Genomic DNA, 27,817 nt, shown 5'->3' on the forward strand with positions numbered 1-27,817 from the left:
AAAGGAATGAATATATCCCTTCTTTGAATATTCTTACTGAGTAACAGGGGTGGTATCTTTTATTTCTTGGCATCTCCAAGGGCTCAAATGTTTGATTCTGATGTTTTATTTCATGTGCTCAGTAATTCTTTATTGAGCATCTACCACATGGCAGTCACTGTGCCAGCTACTGAGAATACAGCAGTAAATAAAACTGATAAAACTCTCTTAACAGACCTTTCTATTCTACTGAGAGGAAGCAGACAATAAATACAGTAAAAGTAGATAGTTTTTTGCTGATGTTGACATACCGACTCTCCTTCCTTCCTGACGATGGCGAAGAGCAAAGCATTAAACCCTTTGTGTAATAAAACTAGATGATGCAAAGCCTGCTGGGGAGATAACTAATTCAGCCCCTCCTGCCAATCCCCTGCAGGAACTGAGAAAAACACCAGGGAGGAAATGGGAATATGTTGACTCATGAGTGATAATGAAACCCCAAAAAGGGTAGGAAAGAGATCAGGACAAAGAGGGGAGCCAGTGGCAACAAGATCGTGGGAGCAAGGCCGTGTGGTTCTCTGCAGCTGAGCTGCATGCCCTGTCAGTTTGCAATGACATCCTGATGTTTGCAGTGGAGGATTTCAAGTAATTGATCCTGAACTAGTGTTGCCAAGGTGTCTCTACTCCTCCCGGTGGGAATAATGCATCTGCCTGTGTGCTTTCTGCCGCCATTTCAAGACCTGTAGCAGTGAATTCAGAGCAAGGAGTAAGGACAGTTATCTCATGTATTTGTTTAAAGCTTTATGCCTTGAAAAACTTTCTCTTAATAAATGCATTATCTCATTGGATCCTCTCAAGACCACAGTGAGGTGATTACGATGAAGGTTATAGTTAGGGTGTCCATATACCCCAAATTACCCCTTCTGTTGTCCCAGCATCCCAACTGGCTTAGTATTTGTCTTGGCTTTTTTTTTTTTAAAGACACTATTGCTCTGTTGCCCAGGCTGGAGTACAATGGCACAATCTCAGGTCACTGCAATCTCCGCCTCCCAGGCTCATGCCATTCTCATGCCTCAGCCACCTGGGTAGCTGGGAATACAGGTGCATGCCACCATGTCCAGCTAGTTTTTCTATTTTTAGTAGAGACGAGGTTTCACCCTGTTGGCCAGGCTGGTCTCAAGCTTCTGGCCTCAAGCGATCTGCCTGCCTCAGCCTCCCAAAGTGTTGGGATTACAGGCATGAGCCACCATGCCTGGCCATTTTTTTTTTTAATAGACTTTATTTTTTAGGGCAGTTTAGGTTCAGAATAAAATCGAGAATGTATACAGACTTACAATATACCCCTTCCTACCCACAACACACATACATAGCTTCCCTCAGTATCAGTGTCCCCCCACCAGAGTGGTACATTTTTCCAGTGGGTGGATCTACCTTGACATGTCATCATCACCCAGAGGCCGTAGTTCACGTTAGAGTTCGCTCTTGGTGGTGTACGTTCTGTGGGTTTTGACAAATGTGTAATGACATGTCTCTACCATCATAGTATCCCACAGGATAGTTTCACTGCCCTAAAAATCCTCCATACTCTGCCTGTTCATTACTCTGCCTATTCATCTCTCTGCCCCAGATTTTTAATTTTGCAGCAAACAGTTTTTAGACTTTTATAATTGAAAATATTTTGATAGAACTATTTAGTAGATCTTTCAACATAGGAAAGCTATTCCTTAGTCAAATACTTTAAAATATTATGTAAATTTAGTTTTAGAGCCTCTTAAAGGCATTCTAATTGGAATGACAGGTTACATAGTCACCATAATTATAGTCTACATCTTAAGGGGAAAAAAATTGGTCCCCAGCAAGGAGGGAACATTCCTGTGTCTAGCCAGCTGGGCCTAGAGCAGGAGTAGAGCCTGGGTCCTCGAGCTTCTGGTACTTTCTATCCCAGAGACACAGTGCCTGCTGGGGAGGCAACATGGAGCCCATCACATCCTGGCCTTGTTTTAAAGTAGTTAGGAAAGTGATACTGCTTCGGTATTTCTAATTCGGATTAGAAAATTCACTGCCTAAACAAATAACAAACCCGGTAAGGAATGGAACAGACTGCAAAAAAAATCCAAGAGATTGAGACTCAGGCAAGTGAGGACCTGCCTAGGGAGGATGAAATAGTACTACTGAGATGGAAGTGTGGACTTTAAAGGAGTACTATGCTTTTGGAAAAGAGGCTTTTGGAAAAGATTCCATAAATTAAGTCGGTGAAGAATAGTATTTTCATTGATAAATGTTTGATGGTATTTTGAGACTGAAATTGGAATTTCATTTGCATATTTCTGAGACACGATGCATCTGTTTATTCCATAGGATATTCTAGATTCTGATCAGATATGTATTAAACTTGTTTAATATGATAATCATCTGTTCTGTAGTATCACCTACATATAGTTTTAACACAGTGTTATTCCTAAAGGTTGAACTGATTGTTTCATAGCAAATCAGAAGGAAATTATTCTGAAGGTTAGGTTTTCATAAAGACCAATTTATCATCTTATACTTACTTTAAGACATAGTATTTAAAATATATTCTACTGTTGAAGACCAGCCTGGGCAACACATAGCAAGACCTCATGTCTACAAAATAGAAGAAAATTAGCCTAGGCATGGTGTTGCACAGCTGTAGTCCCAGTTACTTGGGAGGGTGAGGCAGGAGGATCACTTTGAGCCTAGGAAGTTGAGGCTTCAGTGAGCTATTGTGCTACCACACTCCAGCCTGGGCAACAGAGTGAGACCCTGTCTCTAAAAAATAAAAACAAACAATCCTGCTGTAGAAACACATAGTTATCCTAAGTCCAGGAAGAGCAGCCGCTCTTTCACAAACTAGATCACAAGGGGTGGAAGAAACATCCAACACTTGTAAGAAAATAACACAGAATGGGCCAGATGTGATGGCTGATGCCTGTAATCCCAGCACTTTGGGAGACCGAGGCGGGTAGATCATGAGGTCAGGAGATCAAGACCATCCTGACTAATACGGTGAAACCCCATCTCCACTGAAAATACAAAAATTAGCCAGGCGTGGTGCTGAGCACCTATAGTCCCCGCTACTCGGGAGGCTGAGGTAGGAGAATGGCATGAACCCAGGAGGCGGAGGCTGTGGTGAGCGGAGATCACGCCACTGCACTACAGTCTGGGTGACAGAGCAAGACTCCATCTCACAAATAATAATAAAATAACACAGAATGGTGGCAGCGTTGATTCTCTGCCTCCAGAAGTCTTTAAGATGTGTCACATTTGATGCTATCTTGGTTAAAGGGCATTTACTTTAGGTTTTGTGTGTGTATGAATAGCATGAAGATTTGCTTCTGTTTTCCTTATTTTTGTCAGGCCTCTCTATCCGGAGCGTGTGCTGGAAAGCAGACCGTCTTCTAGCAGGAACCCAGGACAGTGAGATATTTGAAGTGATTGTGCGAGAGCGAGACAAGCCAATGTTGATCCTGCAGGGCCACTGCGAGGGTGAGCTCTGGGCTCTGGCCCTGCACCCCAAGAAGCCTCTGGCTGTGACAGGCAGCGATGACCGCTCTGTCAGGTGAGGCCCCACCACTGTCACCTCTCTGACTTCTTTGAGATGGATTTATTTGCCCAAATTTGCTTATTAATAGTAGGATAAAGTGCAGAATAGAACCACACAGTTTCCAAATGAAACGTTAAGACCTTTAGCCCAACAAGTGGGTTTTTGGCATTTTGCTGCTGCTATTGTCTTTCTTGGCTGCATCTTAAATCATGGAAATGTTTTGTAGAAGTGAAAAATACTTGAATACTGGTGAGGCTGGCTTCTAGTTCTTTCTATTTGAAGATTTATGAGCTAAGCACACTCATCTGTGATGAAACCATGTTGTCCCCTTCATGCCTTTGGTCTTCTGCAGGGGCTGCATGGAGATTTTGCTATTTGGTTAGAGACTCTCTCATTCATCATCATTAGAACTTAAATTCTGATTCTCAAAATTGTCTTTAGCACATGAGTAAACTATTATTTTTTTTTTAAAGTCTCAGATGAAATTTTGAACCACATCATCACATCAAAGAATCAAGGGGCCTGAGAAAATAGTTTACTCAGAGCCTCCAGCTTTCTTGCTGTGGATCATTTTATTCTTTTGAGAGCACACTGGCTAAAACGAGCACAATGACTTATGATTCCAGTATTTTTGTACCTATTAAAGGAATGAACATACGACTTAAATGTTTGAGATGGAGAATATTACCCCAATTTCAGTATTTTATTACTTAGTGCTGAGCTTTAGATATGCTCAACAACAAACAGGCCAGAAAGAGGGACAGTGTGAGAGGAACAGACTGATCAATGGATTGAATGGCTACTGCCTCTGGGTTTTAATGGCTAAAATAGAACAATGTAAACTGGACTAAAGCTCACTACTTCCCACCTCCCTTATTTTGTATGTTTATGAGTCTAATTAAAATACAGTTAGTGTAGTCATTCATTCTGTTTTTTCCATCTCTACCAAGCATGAAAACCTCATTGATCTAAAAATTAGTGAGAACAGCTAAAACAACTATTGTTGTCTCCTTGTGTGACATAAACGGTTATTTGGTTTATACTTCACTTGACTCACTTCCTCCTTTTCTGTTTTTCTCTTTCTCTTAGTCTTGAGTTTTCCCACTTACTCAGACACCTGTGAAACTCATTCATACCCATCCAGAAAGAAGTGATTTCAAGGAAGTCCTTAGCTTTTATATTGTAGCAATTGTTGAGTCTCAGAATTGCAAACATCCCTGAGGAGCCCTGACTGCCAGAATCTTATTCCCTTTAGTCATTAATTTGACTAGAATCCGTAATGCATTTTTATACAAAGTATTACAATTTAGGAAGGCTGAAAGTCATAATTTCTTGAGAAAGATGAGCATGGTGACTTTAGAAGGATAGTACCATTTACTGAGGAGTGATGGTTTCTTTACTAGTAAAGCAAGGGTTATATTGCTTAAAATAGTACAAGGTTGAAACAGCATGAGATCATGCATAATGAATGAGGTATTGAGAACCTACTCAGCTTGGGCGGGTCACGGTGGCTCACGCCTGTAATCCCAGCAGTTTGGGAAGCCAAAGTGGACAGATCACGAGGTCAGGAGATCAAGACCATCCTGGCTAACATGGTGAAACCCCGTCTCTACTAAAAATACTCAAAAAAAAAAAAATTAGCGGGGCATGGTGGTAAGCGCCTGTAGTCCCAGCTACTTGGGAGGCTGAGGCAGGAGAACAGCGTGAACCCGGGAGGCAGAGCTTGTGGTGAGCTGAGATCACGCCACTGCACTCCAGTCTGGACGACAGAGTGAGACTCTGTCTCAAAAAAAGAAACAAAAGAACGTGGCTGGGTGCAGTGGCTCACGCCTGTAATCCCAGCACTTTGGAAGGCCGAGGCGGGCGGATCACAAGGTCAGTAGATCAAGACCATCCTCGCTGACACGGTGAAACCCCATCTCTACTAAAAATACAGAAAAAATTGCTGGGCGTGGTGGCGGGCGCCTGTAGTCCCAGCTACTCCAGAGGCTGAGGCAGGAGAATGGCGTGAACCCGGGAAGCGGAGCTTGCAGTGAGCCGAGATGGCGCCACTGCACTCCAGCCTGGGCCACAGAGGGAGACTCCGTCTCAAAAAAAAAAAAAAAAAAAAAAAAAAAAAAAAAAAAAAAAAAAAACGTACTCAGCTCAGCTCAAGGCTGCACAGTACAGGCTGCCTAAGTACTGGTAAGCTATTTACTGTGCAACTCAGCATCATAAGGGATGTGCCCCATCCCTTCTGATGGCGGAATGCTTTGAGAGAAACCGTGCTGCGTGTGACTTAACTCTTGTCTATCTGTTGCAGAGCTCTAGGTTCTCAGTCTGCCAGACACTAGTTTGTGTTAAGAGAAGACCATCTTTAAAAAAGCACTAATTGACGGAAGTCAGATACCACAATTGCAACCAACATGTAAAGCCTTATTTGTATCTTCAGATGTTTCATTCGGTTCACTCAGTTTGGGGTGCTTGGATTTAGGTGTTGTGGAGATGGGAACGCGTGCTGAAAGCTGGGTTTGAGCTGCACTTGCCCCTTGTTTGCCACTTCTCCAGCAGTGACTGTGCTCACTGGCCAGGAGTCCTGTGAGGTGTCCACCCCCATAAAAGTGGACCCATTCACTTGGGCGCCCAGGGATCTTGTGAGGAGCAACAGCGGGGATATCATTTGCTCTTCTTCATCTCGGACACATTTTCTTCCTAGGAAGGCCAACAAATGCAACATATATTTCAATCTGTGTGTGCTGAAATAACTGTTACCAGAAAGCACTTTTTTATATTTACATACATGTATGGTTACATTGATTATGTATACTGATATGTACATATATATTTATGTTGATATGTGTTTATACTGAGAGGAATATATATTGATATGTAATTTTTTTTTTTTTTAGACGGGGCCTTGCTCTTATTTCCCAGGCCAGAGTGTGGTAGTGTGATCATACCTCATTGCAACCTCGAACTCCTAGGCTCAAGCTATCTTCCCACCTCAGCCTCCCAAGTTGCTGGGATTACAGGCATGCCTCACTACACCCAGCTACTTTTTAAATTTTTTGTAGAGATGGAGTCTCACCACGTGGCTCAGGCTGGTCTCGAACTCCTGAGAGCTCAAGTGATCTTTCCTGCCATGGCCTCCCAAAGTGCTGGGATTATAGGCATGAACCGCTGTGTTTGGCGCATACATTTTAAAAAGCTAATAATAATGGCATCTTATCCTATAAGTACTTTTCAACATGTGTGTGTGATGAACAACCCTTGGTATACATAAAGGACAACTTTTAATTTCCGAAGTGAAAGTAATATTTTGTATGAAGTAATATTTAATTTTTTTTTGGAGGGGAGACAGGGCCTTGTACTGTCACCCATGCTGGAGTGCAGTGGCAGGATCAGCCTTGAACTTCTGGGCTCAAGTGATCCTCCTGCTTGTGCCCCCCAAGTACCTGGGACTGCAGGCATGCACCACCATATCCAGTTAATTTTTGTATTTTTTGTAGACTCTGTGTCTCATTATATTGCCCAGACTAGTCTTGAACTCCTGGGCTCAAGTGATCCTCCTGCCATGGCCTCTCAAAGTGCTGGGATTACAGGCATGAGCCATCATGCCCAGCTTTAAATTTTTTTTTGTTCTGTGAATCTCAAAATCTTTGAAAATGTTATCTCATTTTATAATTCTTGTTGGTTTCCTTCAAATAATGAAAATGACCCAAAGATGCACTAAAACACCTTTCCAGAGTCTCTGACAGGCCATGATAAAGGGCTGTGGTGTGAAGTTCTTGTCTTTTCTTGTTCCTGTTGGTGTGGTGAGCAGGCCTTCTTGCCTTGGGCTGGCCGATGACCATGGGAAGTTGGCTTGGTTTTGTTTTGACTTCGTTCTTGTGCCTAGGCTGTGGAGCCTGGCCGATCATGCCTTGATCGCCCGCTGTAACATGGAGGAGGCGGTTCGCAGTGTAGCTTTCAGCCCCGACGGATCTCAGCTGGCCCTGGGCATGAAGGACGGCTCTTTCATTGTTCTCCGAGTCAGGCACGTACTGATGTTGAAAATGGTATTTAGAAATGCTCTTGTGTTAAATGTTACAATTTTCCTGGTTAATACATGCCAGAACCTTAGGAAAAATCCATTTACCCATTCAAATAGGAATACTGTAGATCTATGATTCCCTGTCTGTAATTCCGAAGTCCTAACACTCTGAAAATACAAAATTGTTTGATGATTTGGCAGCATAGTCTAACCCAGCAAACTGATGTGAGGTTGTTTATAATCTAGTACTCTCTTAGTAGGAATAATCTGCGTCATGTGACTTGCTGCAAAATTGCTGTGTTTAATACAGATTGCTGCCCCAGCCCCCAATGGGGATGTTACATCATATATTGTGTATGAATCTTTCTAAAAGCTAATGAATAATGAATTCCCAAGCACATCTAATTCCAAGGGTTTCAGATAAAAGATTGTGGGCTTTGTAGTAAGCCAAGAAAAGAGGAAGAAAGAGTAAAGCAGCGTCCAGCAGCACCAGATGTTTAGAGGTGAGCTTTAGTAAAAGATTTCTTCTACCCGTAATTGATATTAAAATGGAATATTTCCTATTTACTAACATCCTATAAAAATTATATAGGATGGAAAAAATTATGACCCACCCTTGTAATTCCTCTGAATGCATTTGTTGTTCTCTGGACTCGCATGCTTTGTAATTACAGAAAAGAAATACAGCTGTAAATTAAATATTGCCCGCTTTGCACAGAGAATTCTCCATAGCTTTGATTGGAGAATGGTCTTAGCACAGTTTATTACACTACATTCTCACTACGAACTACGCATAAGTCATTACTGAACTAGTGAACATTTTCTTTCTCTGCTTAGTGATGTGTGAAAAGATGGCTAAGTACCAGATTTCTTTTTTGATGGGCTTCTCAAGCCTCCTAACACAAACACACACACACCCACACACACACAAATTTCCAGGCACTTATTTTATGACATTATAGTACACTATAATGCTATTAATAAATGATAGCAGGTATGAGGGACTCTTATGTAAAACGGTTATTTGGAATTCTTTATGCATTCAGTTTTTTTGGAGTTGATGAAGTCATCTTTATTGGCTCAGGGGACCTGCTAGTCGTCATAATCCTGTCTCACAGTTATAGGAAAAAAACAACCCCAGTGAGCTTTCACATGTGAGCAGAAATTCTTAAAAGAATTTGGTCAGAAACAAAAGAAAATATTCCAGTGACTCACTGTATTCATGACTGAAATGTTTTAAATGATTACATCACAATTTAACATTTAAAAAGGTAATTTTCTTCAGCTGCTTTTTTGACTTGCTCTTTTTGTGACAAGTATCAAGCTTAACAGTCACTAGTTTCTTAAAGTGTAAAAAAGATGATTTGTTTATGTTAACCTTGATATATTCTACCTTTCTCCCTGGCGTATTTTTAAAACAATTTGACAAACCCCAACTTTTGAAACAAAAATTTTAGGGAAAAATAATATGTAGTTAAACATGAAAGCAAATATGCATTTATTTTATAAACTTTAAAAATTGATACATGATAGATACATATATTTTCAGGGTACATGTAATTGCATACATTCATATAATTTGTGAAGATCAGATCAATGTAATTGGACTATCCATCCCCTTAAATATATTTTTCTTTATGCTAGAGACATTTGAATTATTTTCTCCAATTTGGAAATGTATGATAGATTATTATAACCTATGGTTACTCCATTTATCTATCAAATGCTAGATCTTACTTCTTCTGTCAAACTGTGGTTTGTATCCATTAATCACCCTCTCTTCATGACAAATATGCACTTTATTAAATTTTTTGTTTTTCCTTTGGAAGCCCAAAATAGAATTTAAACAGTTTGTTATTTTCCTATTTCCTCAGATGCCATAAATCTTAAATAATACTATTTTATACATTTCCTCAAAAGTTAATCCTTTAATTCCTGCAGGTTTGGTTCTCTTTCAACACACTTCTTTTTCTGACACATATATTTTAAAACTTGGATTTTCTACTTGTGGATTTGCTGCTTATCATTTTGCTTTTTATTCTTACAGAGATATGACAGAAGTAGTTCACATCAAAGATCGAAAAGAAGTCATTCATGAAATGAAATTTTCTCCAGATGGTTCTTACCTTGCAGTGGGATCCAATGATGGCCCAGTAGATGTCTATGCTGTTGCCCAGAGGTATAAGAAAATTGGAGAATGCAGCAAGTCCCTTAGTTTCATCACGCACATTGACTGGTCCCTGGATAGTAAATACTTACAAACTAATGATGGTGCAGGAGAACGATTGTTCTACAAAATGCCATGTAAGTCATGTGGAGGCCTTGGATGTTTCTGAAAAGCAAAATTTTGAACCAGGTGAAGGAAATACAGGACAAATGTCTTGACTCTTTTTGAATTTGTAAAGCAGGTTTTCTGGTTTTTGCTGGAAAGCCCCCCCCCCACCTCAGGGCAAGGGATGTTTTCTGTCACAGGATCACGAATCACAAACACTCAAAGGAAAGGTTGATGAGTTAGAACATGTTAAACTAGAAATTAGTGCACAATAAGGGAGACCATGAATGAAATTTTAAAGACAAGGCATAGACTAGGCATACATTCTTGTCATTGTTATAATGGACAAACGATATATACAAAGAATGCCTAAGGATAAGGGCAAGGGGAAAAAAAACTAGAAAAATAGGCAAATCTCAAATAACCAATAAACAACTGGGAATCAGGGAAATGATAATTAAAACAACAGTAAAGTACCATTTTACACTATTTAGATTGGCAAAAGTCGAATGGCGAGAAGAGGGGAAATGAAACCACATATACTGCTGGTGAGAACATGCACCAAGGCATGTGCCCAAGGATGTTTGTTCTAGCAGTGTTTGTAATAGCCAAAAATGAGACACAATGCCTAAATGTTGACCAGCATGAGGAGAGTTAAGTTAAATGTGGTGTAGTCATATAATGGAATACTTCAAAGGACTTGAAAAAATTAAACTAGAGCTACTTGCATCAGTATGGATATATCTCAAAAATATGCTGAGCAGACAAAAGAAAGTTGTAGAATGATATATAGAGTGTATGGTCATTTATATAAACTTTTAGCACCTGAAAAAATTCTGTGTTTATGACCATATACATATGTAGTAAATGTTTTAACAATGCGTGGGAATGACAAAACCTCATTCAGGGTGTTGGTTACCCTGAGAAGCAGAGATGATCTTGGAAAGAATAACCCAGTGGGGCCAGGCATGGTGGCTCATGCCTGTAATCCTAGCACTTTTGGAGGCTGTGGTGGGTGAATCACTTGAGGTCAGGAGTTCGAAACTAACTTGGCCAACATGGTGAAGCCCCATCTCTGCTAAAAATACAAAAACATTAGCCAGGCATGGTGGCAGGCACCTGTAATTCCAGCTACTTGGGAGGCTACGGTAGCAGAATTGCTCGAACCCGGGAAGCGGAGGTTGCAGCGAGCCAAGATCGCACCAGTGCACTCCAGCCTGGGTGACAGAGCGAGACTCCATCTCTAAATAAATAAATAAATAAATTTAGAAAAACAGCCCAATGGATTTTAACTCTGAAACGTTTTCTTTAAAATTCTACTGTGATAAAGATGTAATGTTAAGATGTTTTGAAGCTGTGTGGTACAACACTTGTACACTATAGTAGTCTGTGTAATTTTCTGTATGCTTTAAGTATTTCATAAATTTTTAAAAAAGAGAAAATCTGAAACAACTGTAGAACCAACTTTCAAGTATTTGGATGTTCGTGACCTGTTTAGTTCATTAACCAAGTCTGCTTTATCTGTTATTTCTTCTTTCTTCCTGTTCTTTGCCCATTTCATTTGTTCATTAATATGTACCTAAAAAGTTGAATACATGGTGATAATGCAAAATAATCATAATGCTTCTGTCAGTGCCTTGAACACACAGTTCTGCAGCAGGGTTAGAAATGAATGAAAATGAACTGGAGGTATCATCCATGGGTTTCAGCTTGTTGTCAGGCAATAATACTCCCATCATAACACAGATACCCAGGGATAGTCGGCTACATTATCATTAAGAAAACTGGTTTCTGCCAGAATAGAAAAGAACAGTCTATTGAAACTTTACGAGGAATGGCCCTGGGAGAATTAGAAACTCTGAGATCAGCTTAGAACTCCAACACAACATTTCAAGATTTAAGTGTTCAAAGATTTGAGGATCATAGTCCTTATTTACTTTGATTGTTTTAGTCCAGATCTGTGTTCTTCATAATTGGAATCTCTTATTGGTTATTTGGTGAAATGTGCCCACTGGGATTTTTTAAATGCTATTTTTGTGACCCCACCATAACTTTTATAAGAGATTCATCTGACTTACATAATACTCATTTATTAACATTTAGTTTGTATAATACCAAAATAAATGTCATAAATAAGACTCTGCCTTATCAAATTCTTCAATGCACCATTGCTGAGGTATATATTTCTTTGTTTTTCTTTGCTTGATATTACTTTTTTATATATTTTTTGTATGTGAAAAAGTATTAAACACGTGTTTATCATTTGCAATTACAAAATGCCATCCTGTTCAGGGGTGGTATCATAATTTACTTCATCGCTCTCCTATTATTGGGTATTTGAGCTTATTTCTAGTTTCTTTTTGGTCCAGTTGTTGGAATTCCAAATGCCTTTGTACTGGTGGATTTTCCTCTCCTGAGTTACTTCCTAGGACTGTATTCTCCAAGGCAAGAACACTAGATCAAAGACTGTGTTCCAACTACAAACATTTTTATTTTGTTGTCTCTTTAATGAAGTTTTATGTAATGCTGTGTTACAGTCCAGAATTTTAAGGTGCCAGTTTGATAATGTACCAGTGTTATATAAGGGCATTTATTCTCACTGATTCTTTATTTTGAAAATATTTATTTTGAGAGAGAAATTAGGTAATATGCTTAATTGTTTTGATTTTGAGTTTTAAAATTGTGTGTAGCTAGACACTTTCCCAAATGTATGTTCGTTTCCTCCTTTGCGTGCCCTCTGGGGAACATCCCTGACCTGCTCTGGTGGGAACTGGATACTGAGCCATCCGCATTTGGGAATATACCCAGCACAATGGTTGGGATTATTTTCTGCAGTGAATTACATTTTACTTCATCATAATCTTGTAGATTTTCAGTGTCTAGTACTTATAAATTTAAATAATATTCACTAATTTTTTTTCATTAATCTACTGAGCCTGAATTTTTAAAGCATCACTTCTGGGCATCCTTAAATTATGAAAAATAGAAGCTCAGGATGAACTTTGGCTAAGTTTTTAAAACCTGGCAAAGCGTTGGTGACTAAACATGATAATACATGATAAAAGTCTTTTCATTAATAATACAAAGCATAATACCATCTGTATCTAGGTAATTAAGTCATTATTAGTAGCTTGAGACATTACATTTAGTATGATAATCATTTTCTTTTTAAATTTTTTCATACATTCGTATATTATGGGTACATGTGAAATTTTGTGATATGCATAGAATGTGTAGCGATCAGGTCAGGATATTTAGGGATGCATCACCTGAATGTTTCATCATTTTCTTTTTATGTCTAAGTTTTGAGTATGGGCTTTCTTTAAACCGTGCAAAAAGGAAAAAATCACAAATGGGATAAAGAGATTAGAATATGTAGTTTTCTTTATTTACAAATGTTTTTTAAAGTTTCAGATCTTTATAAAAAATGAATAAATTAGAATAAGCTTTTTATTTAAATGTAATGTTAATATTGATTATTTTCAGCTGGGAAGTCTTTAACAAGTAAAGAAGAAATTAAAGGAATTCCTTGGGCTTCCTGGACATGTGTGAAAGGCCCTGAAGTGAGTGGAATTTGGCCTAAATACACTGAGGTTACTGACATCAACTCAGTGGATGCGAATTACAACAGCTCAGTGTTGGTGTCCGGAGATGATTTTGGACTTGTTAAATTGTTTAGATTTCCTTGTCTCAAGAGAGGTAAGGCCAAAAGAGATGTTTCATTGCATAAAGATTTACTCTAAATTGAATATAGTACAATTAAGGCTGATCTTCCTGGTGTCTATTCCAGTACACTGTTTATTTTATCTTGTATATTCATATTTACTCCTTTTTTAAATTTTTTTAATTTTTTTTTATTTTTGAGACAGAGTCTCGCTCTGTCGCCCAGGCTGGAGTGCAGTGGCACGTTCTCGGCTCACTGCAACCTCCGCCTCCTGAGTTCACGCCATTCTCCTGCCTCAGCCTCCCAAGTAGCTGGGACTATAGGCGCTCACCACTACACCCGGCTAATTTTTTGTATTGTTTAGTAGAGACGGGGTTTCACTGTGTTAGCCAGGATGGTCTCGATCTCCTGACCTCATGATCCGCCTGCCTTGGCCTCCCAAAGTGCTGGGATTATAGGCATGAGCCACCACGCCCTGCCCGTTTTTACTCTTAAACAATTTTAGATAGAATGTGTTGTTGATGTCTTCTACTTTTGACATCCTAAGATATGCAGTTTTGCAAATTTAAGTCAGAATTTGCTAATAGAGTTCTTACTATATTGTGATTTCTAAGCCTTGTTTCACATTTCAAACATGATATTTATGTAAATATTCATAGTTTATATATAGTCCGTTAAAATGTTGTAACTAAAATTCTTTTATGATTCAGAGCTATTGTGCTTATACATGGAAAAGCAAAGGAAATCCTTTCAGACATAATTAAAATCTAACCATGGTTGTTGTGGTGATAATAGTTCATGATCCTCTCGTCATAGCAATAATTTTGCAAACTAGATTTACATAACTGGTGAAATTTTTGAAAGAAGTTTGATTCAAAGCAACCCTCTTTTGCCTTCATGTTTTGTTGTTGTTTTGTTTTGTTAAAATTGTTTGACTTCAATTATGTGGCACACTCAAGCTATGTAGAAGGTGATGAATTAACCATGTAATGACCTCTTCTGCCTTTGCAAGTTTAGGCAAAGCCATATTTAGGCTCTTCTGAGACTCCTCAACTGTGCCTGAAAATCTAATCTCAGAAAAGTAATCAACAGGGACATGCTACTGCCTGAAAACTCTTTCACTTGAACAATTTTTAGATTAAGCACAGAAAGGCATTGAAAAATGCAATCAGAAAGTCATTTTCAGCTAACTGGCAGCTTTGAAGCAGTGACAATTATGGTACAAATGGAACATAAAATGCATAGCAAGACGACACCATCGCTGAAACATCACAAAATGACCATCCATTTAAAATGCGCAAGGCACAGAATTACCTCAACATGCGCAATTTATACTCTTCTTTTTCCCCACAAGAGCCCTTTGAGTAACAGGGCATATCTTGTTAGATTGAGTCGTATACTCGCAAGGGGTAAGTTAGGCCTCCAAGAAATTATCTGAGAATTCAGAATTGAGAGGAAACAACATTGGGGTCAGTGGCAACACTACTGGTCTCCAGTGTCAGAACTTGGGAATAAACATAACTCAATGAGAATTGATATCCTATATATCCCAAGTCTTGTAAGGTGTGCTTGGGTCTGGAAAATAGCAATGGAAATGTGGATCTATTATTAGAACAGAAAGGGTGTGTTGTGTTAGTTTATTCTTACATTGCTGTAAAGAAGTACCTGAGACTAGGTAATTTATAAAGAAAAGAGGTTTAATTGGCTCACGGTTCTGTAGGCTGTACAGGAAGCATGATGCTGGCATTTGCTTGGCATCTGGGGGCACCTCAGGAAACTTACCATCACAGCAGAAGGTAAGGGGGAGAAGGTACATCATATGGCCAGAGCAGGAGCTAGAGGAAGGTGCCCCACGCTTTTAAACAACCAGATCTCGTGAAAATTTGTTCACTTTTATGAGGACAGCACCAAGAGAATGATACTAACCCATTCATAAGAAATTCACCCCCATAGTCCAGTTACCTTATACCAGGCCCCACCTCCAATTCTGGGGATTATAATTCAACATGAGGTTTGAACAAGGACACATATCCAAACCAAGAGAGGGTGAGTAGTGCTGTCAAAATGAGTCACCATTACATAAAAAACAACTCTTTGGATAATGGCACACAGAGGGCATCTGCATGCATGAGGAGAGATGGACAGCCAGATGACAGTGGGTGAGAGTAGCAGAACGCACCTCCGCAACCCACAAACGTATCCATGTCGTCATAGCAAATGGACTTGTGTTTTACTTTTCATGACACATGGCTTATAAATTTTATAATTTGCCTCTGAGACATTCAGGCTTTTGTGTCCTTTTTGTGCCAAAACTAGTGGGGAAGTGAATAAAAGAGTGGGAATTGTTGATGGGACTAATAGCAGTTGGTGGGATATGTCTGTCTATAATTTAGGTGACAAGCGACAAGTATTCCCTGTACATTTTGAACCTGTAAACAGCCAGATATGAGCAGGTGCTGATGACCATGAGCAGTTGTGGGAAATGACCAAACATTATTGTTTTCCATTGTGATTTTTAAAAACTCCCAAAAAACTTAATTTGACTTGTTTGCAATTATGTGTGTTTAATATTCAGTTGCACAGTAATTAGATATAAGTGTTCTGCAGTTAATGAAAATGACTGCTACTGGTATTATGTTTACATAGCCAAACCAATTTGTTTTTCTCATTTTGACAGTTTTCACATCTGAAAATAACTAGGATCAATACTGACAGCTTTCTCTGATACCACTTAGACTATATCCTGTTTGACCATCACCACACAGACCCTGAAATGATGTAAAATCCAAGGCCTTGCTCATTGACATTTGCCATGTCCTAATAGCCTTGGTACTCACCCCTACTCCAAGGGGAGACTCAGAGGCTCTGCATGTTCCACCTGGTGCACCCATTCATTCCTCCTTTGCATTATACCTCAGCAACCCATGAAAGTATCCGTCTCCTCATAGCAAATGGACTTGTGTTGTACATTTTATGACACATGGCTTATAGACAGCTTGCACAGCCACCTCCCATGATGAGTGTCCTGAATGTTAAGACTTGAGTTGTGGAGATCTTGGATCTTGGATCTTGGATCTTGGACGGGCCAGTGCTGGCCTTCCATATGTCATGGATAAGCTGAATGCAGTGCAGGGACAGGAAGGCCAGTGTGGCTAGAACATAGTGCACAAGCGGAAGAATTGCGTACCGTGACATTGGAGAGGGTGACAGGGCTGTGTTGTAAAGGGCCCCCTGGCCACTACTAGAAATCAGAGTCATCTTCTAAGTGCAGTGAAAAACTATGGACGGTTTTACATGGAGTGATATAACCAATCTAAGTTTTTGAGACTGTTTTGATATTTTGTGGAATGGTTAGGAAAAGGGAGGTTTCAAGTAGAGAAGTTATTGCAAGAGTCCAGGTAGAGATGATGTGGCTTAGACAAAGGTATTAGGAGGAGATACAGAGAGGTGGTCAGGCTTAGGAAACAGTTTCAAGGCAGAGCTGACAGTCTTACAGATGGATTGGACATGAGAATAGAAGAAAAGAAAGTAAGCAAGGATGACTTCTAAGTTTCAGACTTGAGCATTGGGGTGAGTGGTGGCAGCATTTACAGAGCTGGGGAAATGAGAAAAAAGATGTTTGTCTTTGGGAGTGCACATAAGGGGAAGGGAAACGTCTCGGTCTGTTTTCCCTGTTGTAAGTTAGGGGTCCGTATTGGGCATCCAGGTGGACATGGCATAGAGCTGTCAGTGCTCCAGGGAGACTTCAGGACCGGAGATGAGCACTTGGCAGTTAAATTTACAGCACTTTAAAGCCATAAGGGAGGAGGTTGATAGAGAAGAGATGAGGGCTGAGGCCTGAGCCCTCCTGTGGTGCAGAGGACAGAGGGAGGTCTCGTGGAGTCATTCAGTGTCCCAAGGAAAGCCTTTTCATTTATTCAAGAAGTGTTTGTTAAATGCTGTTCTAGGGGATGGAGATAGGCCAGTGAGGAAAACAAGCACAAATCCCTGCCCTCATGGAACTTTTGTTCTACTGAAGGTCCACAGTTAATATGCAAGAAAATATAAACATAATTTGATCGTGAGAAATGCTATGAAGAAAAATAAAGCAAACAGTGGGAGCAGAGAATGCTGGAGTTGGGCAGTGTAGTGTTCTAAATAAGTTGGTCAAAGAGGGGCTTGCTCTTATGGTTTTATTTGACTTAGAACCTGAAGGAGAATGAAGGATCCAGCCGTTCAGATATCTAGGGAGAGAGCACTTCAGACAGAGGAAATGGCAAAGGCCTGGAAGCAGAGAATGCCTAGCATGTTTGGGGAATAGCAAAGAGACCAGTGTGCCCGGAGCAGAGTGAGTGAGGGTGAGAGAGGGCAGAAAGAAAAGATCACAGAGATAAGGCCTAAGTATTAATGACACTAATGCTTTTGCAGATTCTAGTTCCAGACTACAGAGGCTATGCTAATTATCTATTGCTGCATAACCAGTTATCCTCCAAACTTAAAAGTGTAAATGCACAAACACTTATTATATCATGGTTTCTGTGAGTCAAGGATTCCCAAGAAACACAGCTGGGTGATTCCAATTCAGGGTCTCTCGTGAGGTTGCAGTCATGTGAAGGCTAGACCAAGGCCAGAGGATTCACTTCTTCCAAGATGGCTCACTCATGTGACTCTTGGCAGGAGGCCTCAGTTCCTGCTACGTGAGCCTCTCCATAGATTGCTCCAGCGTGCTTATGACATGGCATATACAGATCCAAGAGAGACAGCAGGGAAGAATCTGCAGTACCTTTTATAATCTCCTCTTAGATGTTACCTTCACTTTTGCCATATTCTGTTCATTTTACATCAGAGAATTTGTGGACATATTTTTAAACCTCTACAAAGAGATAGGCTAATTGATCTGTGAGGAAGGTATAAAGGTCAAGGAAGCAAAGAAGAGGCCAACACGTTAAGATCTAGAGAGAGATGGGAAGGGTATACCCTGCTCCCCAATTACTCAATCATCAGCCAACATTTCCAACTGACCTTAGTCGGAGCCAGTTTGACTTTATTACCAAACTGATTTCAGTAACTCTTTGAAGTAGGCAAGTTTGCTTTTGAGACCCAATGCTTCCTTTGCCTTCTGCAGCAGAATTCTCCTAATTTTTCTGAGAGCCCCTAGTATCATGGGGCTTACCTGGTCGGAGCATGCTCTCAAAAAATGTATGAGCATGACATGTAGCAGTAATTTTCACCACCTTACAAATCATTGCCTCCCCAGTGGACATTTGAAATTTAAACATGTGGTAGTTGAACAGATGGCCTCCCCCAACCCTAATAAAAGGAATTTCATTTGAGAAACTGTAAGAAATAGAATGTTTTTGAAGAGGAGTTGGGGTGTTTGACCTTCTGAAATCTCCTATGGACTTTGGGGTTCTAGGCCTGCATGTAAGATGGACCCTGCTTATTACTCGAGTGCCTTGATGCTGCTGTGTACTGAGCATATGCTGAAGGCTTTACTACTGTAGTTCAACCACAAATATCACTTCAAGTAGCTTTTTCTATTGTACTCACTACCTGGGGTTAGTGTTCACTGAGTAAAGCAACCAATTTAATTTAAGGAGGGAAAAATGATTCTCGAAACTCTATGTCTACATGACTCTAAACAGTAATTTTATTTCCATAGAATTATTTTGTTTCCCTGTTGCAAAGGATGGCCTGTTTTATCTTGTATTTAAATAAGAATGTGTAAGATGTTCGTTCTCTATCATTTATTTTCAGAATCCGTGAAGCAGTAGGCATTATTTGGAACAGGTTCAGATGTGCCTTTAGCCACAGGGCTTAAATTTTAAGACCTATTTTTAGCTTACTGCATATTGGAATAATTGAGATACCTTTTGAAGCATTTGCTTATTTGTTACAATATGTAAGACTGAACCTCATTTTCAGATACATTTAAAGGTTTTACTCCTTAACATGAACAGGAGGGGGGTTGTTTTAAACTAATGAACTCTTCCTTTTTCATAACTAATCCTCTCAAAAAATATTCTTTCAGGAGCCAAATTTAGAAAGTATGTGGGCCATTCTGCACATGTCACAAACGTCCGCTGGTCCCATGACTTTCAGTGGGTGTTGAGCACAGGAGGGGCTGATCACTCAGTTTTCCAGTGGAGGTTTATTCCAGAAGGTGTCAGCAACGGCATGCTGGAAACTGCACCCCAAGGTAAACCCAGCAGTAGTTTCATAACATCATTTTATTTTTCAATAAGCATTTCAAAGAATGATCTAACATGTATCCTATAGGTAAGGAGCTTAAGCAATTTTGGAAAATTGATTCCTGTCATCTTTAAATTTTAAGAAAAGAAAAAACTTTAAAGATTAATATGGGTCAGTTGGATAATTTTCTTTGAAGGATGTTGCTATACCAAATGCAAGTTGAGCAGGACATCAGCAACATGACATCTGCAATGTCAGAATAGGAAGCTCCTGACGCTCCCTCCACTCACCGACACCAAATACACATTGATTCGCAGGTCAGTTCCCTCTGAGAGAAAGTCATACAAGTTGAGAAACTCCTACCCGCCAGGCAACTGAGAAAACATCCACAGCGGGTAGGTAGGAAAAGCTGAGCACTGCTTCATGAAATCAGGACAGGAATCCCCACCACCTAACCTCTCCCGTGCAGAGAAGGGTTTGGACCTCACACATAGTGTCCTAACTCTAGGTTCCCCATGGATTGGCTCTTAATTCACCAAGTCTGGGAGTGGAGGGCGTTAGACATTTAGGAGTCTCTAGACCATGGGAAAGAAGCCTTGGTTTGACACAAGTGCTCAAACCTTTCAGGGACTTCATCCCCTGGAGCAGTTCTGACAAGGGGCTTAAAAAACACAGCCCAGTTTCTACCTAGAAGTGGTTTATGACACATTTCTGGAGGCTACTTGGCGGCCTGGGTTCTAACCAATATGCAGCAGGGAGTTAGAGGGGGAGACACACATTAGGCCAGCTGGCAGCCTAAGAAACAGGCTGTTACCTCTGAGCCTCCTCCCATGACTCATCCCAGCAGTAACTCCAGGTCTAATAATATCCTCTGGAAGGAGTTTGTCCACACATTGAGCTCCCCAACTTTTATAGCTTCCACTTGAGGAACCGCATCCTAAAGCTCCCACTTTTGGGAGCAGAGGGGACGAAGTATATGAGTGTCTATCTAGACCGTAGAGAAAAGTAGCAGTTTTATATGGACTTGTAGGCACTTCCAGCGTCTTTTTCCCTTAGGAGCAGTGACGAGAAGGTGCTCTAAGAATGCAGCTCCTCATTTCTCCCCAGATGGGGTTTATGCCATGCGTTGAATGCCCAACTTTTACAGCTACCTCCCAGAGGACTCCATCCTAAACCTGTTAACTCTGGGAGCAGAAGGGACTAGGAATATTCTAGTCTTCCTATATCACAGAACAAAGATGTGGTCTTAAATGGGTTTACAAACACTTCCAGGAGCTACATCCCCTTGGAGCAGTGCGGAAACAAGTTGGGAATGTGCAACTCCCGTTTTTTTCTCCGGAAGGGGCTTACAGTACACACTTCCAGTGCTGCTTGATGGATGACCTGCCATCTAATGACTTCCATCAGGGAGCTAACAGGGCAAGCACATAATAGCCTTCCAGCAGCCAGAGCTCAGCCCATGAGCCTTTGCTCTGGCTCACCCCAGTGATCAATCTAAGCCTACCCATACTTTCTGGAAAAAGTTTGGTCAGACACCAAGTGCCACACCTTCTATAGCTCCCACCTGTCTCCTTAATGAACTAGCTCTGGAAATTGACGGGGCTTCGCATTCCTGAGTGGACTTAAACCACAGAAAATGAAGAGGTAGAGGTACAATGGGCCCACTTCAGGAGTTATCTCCCCAGGATTGGAGGATACAGCCTAAATGTGAGTACAGGCATTTGTTACAGATTCTCTACCTGGCTTAGTGCAGAAAAAGTGAGCAGTAAATGACTGTGCTCAGCTTCACTGTGAAGAGATAGAAGGAATTGAAACACATAGCCGACCCTCCAACCCTTCTAGCTACATATCAAGAGAGTCTGATGTGTTCCACCTTTACAGTCTTGTGGTACCAACAGGACATGGCACATCTTAAGCTCTAGGGGCCACCAAAACAGACAGTAGTCTGGACAAACACACAGATTTGAGAAGCACCTTAAAACCATCGGCCAGTCAGACTGGTGAGATCCTTCTCCTATACAAGGTCAGACTGACGAGATAGGGAAAGGTAGTATTTTTTTTTTTTAATGTAATTCACCAAAACCAACACATAGCATCAATGACAATGAAGAAATTAAATTCCTGATAAATGAGTAAGACATCTCCAGAAAGCAACCTCAGTTAAGTAGAGATATGTGATTTTCCCAACAGGGAATTCAAAATAATAGTCATAAAGACCCTCACTGAGGTCAAGAGAGCAATATTAGAACAAATTGAGAACTTTACAGATAGAAGGTGTTTTTTTTAAAAGTACTCAATGAATTTTGGTACTTTTAAAATACTTTCTCTGAGGGTCGTCTGGGTGCGGTGACTTATGACTGTAATCCCAGCACTTTGGGAGGCTGAGGCAGGTGGATCACTTGAGGTCAGGAGTTTGAACACCAGCCTGGCCAACATGGTGAAACACCCCATCTCTACTAAAAATACAAAAATTAGTCGGGTGTGGTGGCGCACGTCTGTAATCCCAGCTACAGGGGAGGCTGTGGCATGAGAATTGCTTGAACCCGGGAGGTGAAAGTTGCAATGAGCCAAGATTGCGCTACCGCACTCCATCCTGGGTGACAGAACATGACTCCATCTCAAAAAAACTTTCTCCGAAGAGTACTGCAACTGAACTGAAAAATTCAATAGAGAGGTTCAACAGCAGACTAGATTAAGCAGAAGAAAGGAACAGTGAACTTAAAGACAGATTGCTGGAAACCATCCAATCTGAGAAACAAAGAGAAAAAGAGTAAAGATAGCTTAGAGACGTATGGTGGTCCAACAACTTATGTGTTACCAACATGCCAAAAAGAGAAGAGAGAGAAATGGGCAGAAAACATGTTCAAAGAAATAACAGCAGGAAAAATCCCATACCTAGGAAAGAAAATAAGCCAAATCTAGGAAGCACTAAAGGACACCAAGTAAGATGAATCCAAAAAGATGCACCCCCAAGAAACATCTTAAATTATCAAAAGATAAAGGCAGAGCTTTGAAAGTAGTAAGGGAAAAGAGAATCATCACGCATAAGGAAACCTCTATAAAACCATCAGCAAATTTCCCAAATGCAAGTTGAAGGTCTAAGGTTTACGTGAAGAATTAACCTTTGGGGATAACAGGAGAGGATACATTTCAGCTTCCTTAGGATAATTGTAACAGGTGGTGGGTCTGCTCAGTCAGGCTGCAGGGGGACAGGGTAACCTTTGAAATGGAAGTGGCCTTCAAAATGGGGCTGAAGGAATGGTTCACGGTTGGGGCCTATGTGTTCCAATTCAGTGGACATGTATGTGGTCTTTTCATTTATATCCACTCTTACGTCAACAGGGATGGATGAGCAGGTGGTAAAATGAAACATTATTTGGATAAATGTCGACAAGAGTTCTGTGGTGGTTTGGGCCATGACAATTACCAGCACTTGGTGGGCTTGGTTAAAAGGCTAAAGAGGATCTGTATTGAAGTAAATGGTTGGATTTATTTTTGCTCCAGCCTTTCCCTTTTTAAAACCTGCCCATTTTACAAAACAAAGCTTAAAACCCAGGTATCTACTATGTAATAGAAATGTGTAAATGACCAACCTGTGCAACATGGTGAAACCCTGTCCCTACAAATAAAATTTAAAAATTAACTGGGCATGGTGGTATGTACCTCTGTAGTCCCAGCTGCCAGGAGACTGAGGTGGGAGGATTGCCTGAGCCCCAGAGGAGGAGGCTGTAGTGAGCTGAGATTGTGCCACTACCCTCCAGCCTGGGAGACAGACCCTGTCTCAGAAAAAGTATAAATTAGTTTAGTTTGCCTGGTGAGTGGTGTGGGGAAGGAAGTTGGCCTAGTCTGTTAATGTTCCTGAAAGGAGTGAAGGGTGGGCTGAAGTAAACCAAAAGATGAAAGAAAGATGTTTTAACAATTCATATTGAATGAAAACTGTGGTATAGTTTTTATTCACTTTGCTGGGATAAAAGGAAAAACATTATAGATAATTTCAACTGCTCAGAGTCTCAGAATTTTTGCTTGTTTCTTATGGGTTGTACCTCTGCAGAAGGTGGAACTGATTCCTACAGTGAAGAATCCGATTCAGATTTATCTGATGTGCCCGAATTGGACTCTGATATTGAGCAAGAAACTCAAATCAATTATGATCGCCAGGTCAGTAAGCAGGGAGCAATGAAAATTTGTAACCCCAGAAGGGGATCTCATTGGATTTGGACATAGCACTAAAAATGACTGGCTCTTAGACAAAGAAAATTAAGGCAAAAACAAGAAAAATAGTCTACTTTGTGCCTTGAAGTGCAGGTTAAACCCAAAGTTTCAAAATGGTATTTGGGCTCTTTGCCTCCCCAGCACCTAAAACTTTGAAATATTTTTTGGAAGAAAAATGTGCAAGTAAGCTATAGGTCTTTTTTCACTTTCTTGGCAGATTACGAAAGCATGTGTTTTCTTTACAAGGATGGATACCCTTGAGGCATGGTGGTTTGCATGTGAGCTTGTTAGCCCAGTTTTTCTATTAACTCCTGCAACCATTTCCATTTAATCAAAGTAATTATCTACTTAAAGTAAAAGCTCAAATAAAATGTGTATTAATCTCTCCAGTCAGAAATTACCTCTAGTAGGAAAGCTGATCAGTTGACTTCAATTTTTTTTTGGAAGTTAACATATCATTTTAGCGCTAAACAGTGAGCGTTAAAGCAATCCCTCAGAGGAATCTGAACACATACCACCTTGTTACGGCAATAACCATGGGGCTTCTCTTTTTCTTCCTTGTCACGTAACAAAGATATGCGAAGCAGATTCTGTACATGAATGTGGAATCAATAAGACTTCAAATTTCAGATACATCAACTGTCAGTGTTGTCAATAGAGATTTAGGATATAGGCCTATGGCAGGTACCATGTATTGAAAGAAGTTAAGTAACTTGCCCATGTCCACTTTGCTTGTAGTATTAGGGTAACAATGCTTATCTAGGCTTCTCTCCAAAGTGCACACTCTATGCACTACCTGGTTTGCCTCTATGTAAGCACTAAATTGAAATAGTTTGCAGCCCATAACTGTCACTCATTGATTCAGGGTTTGAAAAATTGCGTTCATAGCAAGACAGTCTAATGGTTTGGGTCAACCCCATGATGAAATCATCTTAACTGTGTATTGACACATTGTATTATGCAATATGACTACTAAAAAGGACTTGAAAAGAGATTATTGTCTGTGGCCGTACAACCCTGAACGTAGTCGATCTTGCCTGAAAGGGAATTATTAATGTGGAAATATTATGCAAACACTAAACAATATTATACTCTGGTATCAGGAGACAATAAAATGTAAACACAATACAAAATTTAGGAAAAGAAATCTTTAATTGGAAAGTGTTTAATAAAATGATGCCAATAGAAGAAAGAAAAGGGACCAGGCACAGTGGCTCATTCCTGTAATGCCGGTGCTTTGGGAGGATGAGGTGGGAGCATCACTTGAGGCCAGGAGCTTGAGACCAGCCTAGTTAACATGGTCTCTGTATCTATTTTTTAAAAAAGAGACTGGGTGTGTACCTATAGTCCTAGCTACTCAGGAAGCTGAGGTGGGAGGATTGCCTGAGCCCAGGAGTTTGAGGGCTACAGTGAGCCCTGATTATGCCACTGTACTCCAGTCTAGGCAATAGAGCAAGACCCTGTCTCTAAGGAAAATAAATAAAAGAATGAAAAGATAGACTTAAAATTCATGCCTACAACTTAAACAGTTTGAATATCCTTAATGTGAAAATCTGAATTCTCCAAAATCCAAAACTTCGTAAGTACCAGTATGATGCTCAAAGGCAACGTGCATTGGACCATTTTGTATTTTGGTTTTGGATTTGGAATGCTCAACCAGTAAGAATAATGCAAATATTCCAAGATCTGAGAAAATCCGAAATCCGAAACACTTCTGATCCCAGACGTTTCAAATAAGGAATACTCAGCCTGTATATTCTTCCTGACATTTCACTTTCCAGTGCTTACACCGATATATGATTTCTATTCACAGTATTCCTGAGTTATTCCTGAACAGGGATTTTTTAACTCAATTTTACAGATGAGAATTTGAGGCCAACAGAGGTTATGAGACCTGTTTAAACAATAGAAATATCAAGACTAGAATTCATTGATCTAAAGTAAATCGTTGGTGAGCTGATGAAAGCATCATGAATTAAGATGAATAATTATCTTTAGATTCTAGAAGCTTAGTTAATTGCATCTATAGTAGACAAAACTAGTGAGATTTCTTCTGACTTTTACAAATAATTTTTGATCAAATCCTAAACAGGGACCTTATATTTTATGATTTTTAAAATAATTTGATTAAATAAAAACTTTATGAAGATGAGAAATTATTACTAGATTGGATTTCATTCTCCACCTGTTAAATGGACATTTCTTGGTAGCAAAGTATAAATACACAGTAAACAACAGATTGGCTTTTATGTGCATTTAAATGGTACAATCAGCAGCACATTTTAGATTCCAAGTTAGACCAAGATTGATCTTTGCTCTATATCTCAGATCTGTTAAGATGCATGAAGCTATGAAGGGAATGTAATTCCAAAGAGGGATTTCAGGAGAAAATTGTCATGACTCATAAGGTCCACATTTTTCAAATTTCAGAATCAGTAAGAGATTTCTGGCCTTAGAAGAAATAAAATATTTTATTCATATTTTACCGATACTTAATTTCCTTTAAAATTTACTAATATATTTTCTAGACATTAAGAAAACAGTAACAAATCAAGAAGGATTATCTTAAAATCCCAATTATTTAAAAAATAGTTCATGTTACTTTTGTTCATTAGGAAAAAGTAATATTCAATCTCATGTCTTATATTTTCAAAGACATTTTATTGAAGCAATTAAAGATTTTACAAGAATGCTAAGATATTGATATTTTTGGAACCTCATGAAAGGCATCTCACCCAGATGTTTCTGTTGTACTTTAAGGTTTACAAAGAAGATCTACCTCAGCTAAAGCAACAAAGTAAAGAGAAAAACCACGTAGTGCCCTTCCTCAAACGAGAAAAGGCTCCTGAGGACAGCTTGAAACTCCAGTTCATACATGGGTGGGTGGCCTGTCATGGGCGCCCGTGCGTGTTACTCTGTCTCTGCCTGGTTATCACCAATCTTAGCACCAGGCTTAAGGGATCCCCTCCCCTCAGTGTTGTCCTCCTCCTGGCTAGCTCTTCTCTGCAGTGTGCACTTGAACCTGTGGTTGCTATTTTAAGTGTGACTCTCTGTCCAGTTTCCTTGTCGTTGTTCTGTGCCATCACAGTGTGATTGTCTCTAGATTTTTCAGACTTCATGTAATTGCATGACATAAAGGGTACTGCTGCTCATTGCTGCTGCACTTCTTTCTCATCACTATCTTCACTTCCTCTTTCTCCTTTCCCCCAATCCCCTGCTCTGTTTTACTGGCTCCACCATAGGACAGTATTTCCTTCAAATATTTTCTGCACATGTGCCCAAAATAATTTTGAATTTTATAAAATTATATGCACCCTTGCATATTTTAAGTAGACAACTAAAACTTTTTAATGTCAGTTTAAATGGTTGAGAAGATGCTGTCTATATTATGAATACATCAGTCCTTTACATGGATGCAAAGGAACCTAAATGCCATAAATATTTGATTCTCACTATTATCAACTTAAAAAATATGTGAGGCCAGATACAGTGGCTCACACCTGTGATCCCAGCACTTTGGGAGGCTGTGGAGGTGGGATCGCTTGACTCCAGGAGTCTGAGACCAGCCTGGGCAACATGGTGAAATCTCATCTCTACAAAAAACTAGCCAGATGCGGTGGCATGCACCTCTAGTCCCAGCTACCCAGGAGGGACGCTTGAGCTTGGGGAACCGCCTGAGTTGGGGAGGTCTAGGCTGCAGTGAGCCATGATCTTGCCAGTGCACTCCAGCCTGGGTAACAGTGAGGCCCTGTCTCAAAAGGGTAAAAAAATACATGAACAAGTCCTTCTGTAACAGGAAGATATTTTACATCATTCATATTTCTACCTAAGCTCATATTTCCATTCTAATTTTCCCATAAAATTTTACCCTAACATAATCTTTTTATGCTTAAGAGTCCTTTGTCACCATATCATACCCTCTGCAAGAAAAAAAAATTTCTG

At 40.0% G+C, this 27,817-nt stretch overlaps 1 protein-coding gene and 1 non-coding gene across 2 annotated transcripts in view; both read left to right on the forward strand.

Moving 5' to 3' along the window:
* The window catches only part of EML6 (EMAP like 6), a 253,531-nt gene that overhangs the window by 123,344 nt on the left and 102,370 nt on the right, over positions 1–27,817 (forward strand). Inside the window, exons 6-12 of the mRNA XM_023190182.3 lie at positions 3,358–3,559; positions 7,422–7,559; positions 9,604–9,860; positions 13,315–13,527; positions 19,503–19,670; positions 23,715–23,821; positions 26,636–26,754. Coding sequence (XP_023045950.2) covers positions 3,358–3,559; positions 7,422–7,559; positions 9,604–9,860; positions 13,315–13,527; positions 19,503–19,670; positions 23,715–23,821; positions 26,636–26,754 — 1,204 coding nt within the window. The remainder of the gene's footprint in view (positions 1–3,357; positions 3,560–7,421; positions 7,560–9,603; positions 9,861–13,314; positions 13,528–19,502; positions 19,671–23,714; positions 23,822–26,635; positions 26,755–27,817) is intronic.
* LOC111524901 lies at positions 9,931–9,992 on the forward strand. The gene has a single exon (XR_002725901.1). It is a non-coding gene; the product is annotated as a U7 small nuclear RNA (small nuclear RNA).

Source organism: Piliocolobus tephrosceles, chromosome 15 (genome assembly GCF_002776525.5).
Source record: "Piliocolobus tephrosceles isolate RC106 chromosome 15, ASM277652v3, whole genome shotgun sequence".
NCBI lineage: Eukaryota > Metazoa > Chordata > Mammalia > Primates > Cercopithecidae > Piliocolobus > Piliocolobus tephrosceles.